Source organism: Equus przewalskii, chromosome X (assembly GCF_037783145.1).
Source record: "Equus przewalskii isolate Varuska chromosome X, EquPr2, whole genome shotgun sequence".
NCBI lineage: Eukaryota > Metazoa > Chordata > Mammalia > Perissodactyla > Equidae > Equus > Equus przewalskii.
The window spans coordinates 88085867-88090304 of NC_091863.1; the positions used below are offsets into that span (position 1 = coordinate 88085867).

The window sequence follows — 4438 nt, forward strand, 5'->3', positions numbered from 1 at the left end:
TTTGAACAATAATAGTAGACTCTACATAGTAGAGAATTTTCTCTTCCCCCACACAACTGCCCAAGGGTACGCCCCCAAGGAAGGAAAAGGAAAATATAAACTTAACACCTTCTACTACTAGAGCTGCTGTCTTTCTCCTAGCCCTGTCCCATGTGTTAGCTCACTTGATCCTCAAATCCCCACAGCTGTGGAGACGGGCCCAGAGAGGTTAAGCAGCTCACCCTGAGAAACAAAGCCCGTTAACTGGCAAAGCCGGGGCTGGACTGTTCTCTTGCTTCTGGTCCTGTGTTCTGTCCACAACACCACAGTGCGTTTGCTCTAGCCGCGAGGCAAGATTGTTTGGAAAGCAGCCCAGTCCCTTTTCTCTTTGTTGATACAAGTCATGTGAAGATCTCTGGTTTCTGAAAGAGGTGGCAAATTGAAAAGAAGATGGTAACTACGAACAAATGAACGACCTCATTTATATCCCTCTAGAAAAATGAATCAACAACACAGAATTGTGTCTGTAATGGAAGGGAAGCTTCTGTTTATTTTTGCACTGTCGGTGAATACTTCCAGACATTGGAACTCAAAATATCTCCCAGTCCCGCTGTGTTGAAAGCCTCAAGTTACGCGTAAGGAAGCATAGGTCTTCTTCATTCTTACTATGGAGAAAGATCTGAACTTGAACTGAAACACGACCTGTTTACACAGAAAGGAGAAAGAGACCACTGGGTGGGTTGAAAGAAGAATCATTCTAATTATTAGAATCACATTAAGGAGAAGGGCAACATTTTCCCAGTTTGTACGGTCAGCTGGTGCTATTCAGGAATACATTATCAAAACGGAGGGTTGGCCAAGCCCCTAGTTTTTCATTTTTCTCTCTATCTTTTGCTGACCACAATCTGATCACTTCAGTGCTGTTGACACTCCCACTGGTTGGTAGAGTGTCCAGACTTCTGGGAAACTTCATTATCTGGGACACAGTTGCAACCCTGAAAGTCTCGAAAAAAACAACTGGGCAGTAAAGCAAATCTCTCTGCCCAGGCCACTTCACTTTTCTCACTGGGAGAGTTCTGTAGCTACTCTCGCTTTATGTTCCTAATGGCTACCCTAATCATCATAAAAAGGTTAAAATGTTTTTAACAGCAGGAATATTTTGGCAATGGGATTTGTTTCCCGCAGCTGACACATTAATGTTTATTGTAGGCATTGTCCCAGCTGCTCCCAGCTCTCTTTTATTCTTTATTTTTCTGGCAATATATTTTTTTAAATGTCTGTGAAAAAATGGTACAGATGTTTATAAAGTTTCAACAACTAAAGCACTGATTATGCTTCATTATCAGAACAACATCGTGTCCCCAGTTATGCCAGATAAATGAGGGACATTGTTATACTTGAAATACAAGGCTGGGGACTGAGCCCGCACATCCCCCTGGCACGGCCGGATATCTGTGCCTTCCCTCCACATCCCACTCAGTCCTCCCTGCCTGGCCCTGAGATGGCTCTCACAGCTTCCCCTCTCTTCCTGTCACCATCTTGGACTGCTGCCTAATCCCTGGCCCCACCTGCAAGGAGAAGGGGTGACTTTAGGGCTGGAACTAGGACTGGAGAGGAGCCAATGGGGCCAGGCCAGTATATCTTCAAGGAGTGAATCTTGGGAATGAAAGTAAGTTCATTTAACTTATTAATAGCTCCGGTAAAATACCAGATGGGCTACAAGGTCAAAACCAATGCCTTGAATGAAGCTTGTGTAATATCAATGCATTAAAGTGACCCATAATATCTTTGTCCTGCTATTACTGAGAAACCAGCTGGCATTAAGCAAGTTGACTTAATGATAAGAGGTGATTTTATGTGTGTTTGATGAACCCAAATAGCCATCATCAGGTATGAGCATTTAAGCCCTAAGTAGGCAAGTTTCTCATGACCTTCTTGAGACGAGGAGAATAAACATACACCTCTAACTTTACCCATCATTGGTTAAGACTGTTTAATTCAAGCGCTTTCCCTCTGACTTAAGATTTACACTATTTTATGGCTTTTTCTCTTTAATAAGCCACTTCTTTGAGAGAGTTACAAAGGTGGCTTCTACAAATTAACTTTGACAATAGCTAATAGTGATGGGTATGAGAGGGGTTTTTTGTATGTATCCTGAAAAACAACAAAATGAAAGTGGGGAATCCTCATTTAGCATTGTGATATTTGGAAGTGCTTCAGAATTAAGGGAAAAGAAGAGAAGGAACAAAGCAGTCATAACTTTTGAAACACTTGAAAAAACAACACATTTAGCCATATAAACATTTTCTTCACCCACAATGACATCTACTGCATTGGAACTGGATATACAGATATCACAACAACCCAACTCCTGAATCGAAACAGCATTTCCAAAAGCAAAAAGGATTCCTTCTCTATATAGTCCTGGGTCTCAAGGCTGGGATCTTTGAGAAAAGAGTCTTAGGTTATTGTTTAAACAACCTTTATTACCTGCCTCTGACATTCCCCAGGTTACAGAGGAGGGGACATCTAAGCCTCACGTTCCATGGATGAAGCAGACAGCTGCCATAACAACTGAATCAACATAGGAGAGGCATTTGGAAGTATTGGGGTGACGCACCCAGCAATGTTTACCCATGGCAGAAGATGGCAAAGCTACTAAAAATCAGGCAAGTTACCTTTGGGATGACAAGTGGATGCAACAAAACCATACAGAAGGGGTCATAGGTCTTCCCTCCTCTTTGAGTCCCCCGCCCCTTTCAGTCCCCATTAAGTCCATTCTATCCCACAGACTGGTCCTAGTGTCCTGCTAGCTCCCTTCTGAAAGAGGAAGGGAGGGAGGGAGGGAGGGAAAAGATGTCTGAGGTCTCTTCATTTCCTTTGTCTCTGTCCCTAAGGCGACAGGAAGCTGGAGTTGCTGCAGCCAGCCTGGCAGTGATGGCAAGCCCGTTGGCTCTGTAGAGTGAGCAGTCCCTGGCAGTCCCTGGAGCAGCTGCCAGTTAGACGGCCCAGAGTTCTGATAGACTTCATTGCTTCAGTTCATTGCCAAGTGTTCGACGTGTTGGATTCAGTTCCCAGAGGGCTGGAGCGTGGTGCCAGGGCTGTCTGCAGACAAGAGAGCAGAAGCAGTTTAGTGCAGTTGGATGTGTGGGATGGGTGTGGAGGCATGGGGGAAGAGGAGGGAGAGGAGGGAGAAAGTGGCCAGGACGTGTGGTGCTTCTTCGAGGGCCTTGGAAGGTCTCCTGGCCTCTCATCATTGTCTGGGCCTCAGGTGAGGCAAACCCTGGAAGGGGAGGAAAGGAAAAGGCGGGCGCCACGCCCAGGGACAAGCGAGACGAGGAGGGCGCAGCGAGCGAGCAAGCAAGCAAGCTGGGGCTGTGGTTCTAAACCCCGACGGTGCCTGGGGTGAGGGCGGGCAGCCCCCCAGGGGCGAGGCGGCGGCCCTCGGCCGGCGAGCCGGCGGCAGTCTCGGCGTCGGTGGCGGCCGCTGCGCCACCCGCGGCCCACTCGTGCTCGGTGCAGGCCTGGGAAGGCTCGTCCTTGGCCTCGATGAGTTTGCGGGAGCGGGTGTAGGCCAGGATGAGGCCACCGGCCAGGCAGGCGTAGAAGATCATGATGAGCAGGATGTAGAGATAGGCGTCGTCGCCCTTGGCGCTGGTCACTTCGCGGCCCACGAAGGGATCAGGAACGACCCCCATGCCCATGCTCGGGCCGGGGCCGGGGTCCAGGCCGCTGGCGTTGCCCCGGTGGTGCAGCTCTAGCAGCAGGCGGCTCAGGAGGGTTCGCAGCCGCTGGCTCTCGCTGCAGTTCATGGCTGTCGGGGAGTGACACGGCGGCTCCAGGACGCTGCTGACCTTTCCCCCTGAGCGAGGGGAAGCAAGTGAGCGTTGGCGGCGGCACCCAGCTCTCGGGCGGGAAGCGCAGTGGCTGGGGGCGCCCGCCGCCCGGGCCTCCTTATCCCCTCATCCACGCCCCTCCTCCCCTTCCCCATCACGCCCCCTCCGGCCCGAAGCCGCCACTTCCCAGGCTCCGGCTGTCTCGCTGCTCTGGGCAAAGGGGACAGCTGGTGGGGGGAGGAGAAGGGGACAAGGGAGGGGGCGAGGCCGAGAGAGGGGCGGAGGGAGCGGGGGCGCGGAATGCGCGAGGCCCCAGGCAGCAGAGGCTGGCAGGGTAGCTTGCTGGGGCCAAGCCTGGACCCTGGGCTGCGGAAGAGAATTCCTTCCAAGTTCTGGCGACCTGCCCTGCAGGCGGAGCTTTGGCCCAGATACAGCATCTGGTCCCCCAAGGCAGGCCCTGTCCCGGGGTTCCGTCAGCTCTTCAGTAACGAAGCAGCCAAGACCGCTCGTCCACATCTTATGGCAATTATTCTCATGAACAAGGACCCTGGCCTATCTTTCTAGCCCTCATTCCTTCCCCTGCCCGAGAAGAGCATCTTACTCAGAAGATGCTCAGGCAAAAT

General features: G+C 50.8%; 1 protein-coding gene across 1 annotated transcript; it reads right to left on the bottom strand.

The window, feature by feature from the left end:
* Positions 1–1958: 1958 nt before the first annotated feature.
* On the bottom strand, positions 1959–4194 carry KCNE5 (potassium voltage-gated channel subfamily E regulatory subunit 5). The gene has a single exon (XM_070603834.1). The coding sequence runs from the start codon at positions 3789–3791 to the stop codon at positions 3363–3365; it is 429 nt and encodes a 142-aa protein (XP_070459935.1). The 5' UTR covers positions 3792–4194; the 3' UTR covers positions 1959–3362.
* Positions 4195–4438: the final 244 nt, after the last annotated feature.

What these genes read in the sequence shown, in the direction of transcription:
- KCNE5 (XM_070603834.1), bottom strand. Translation starts at nt 3,791, where the DNA reads ATGAACTGCAGCGAGAGCCAGCGGCTGCGAACCCTCCTGAGCCGCCTG.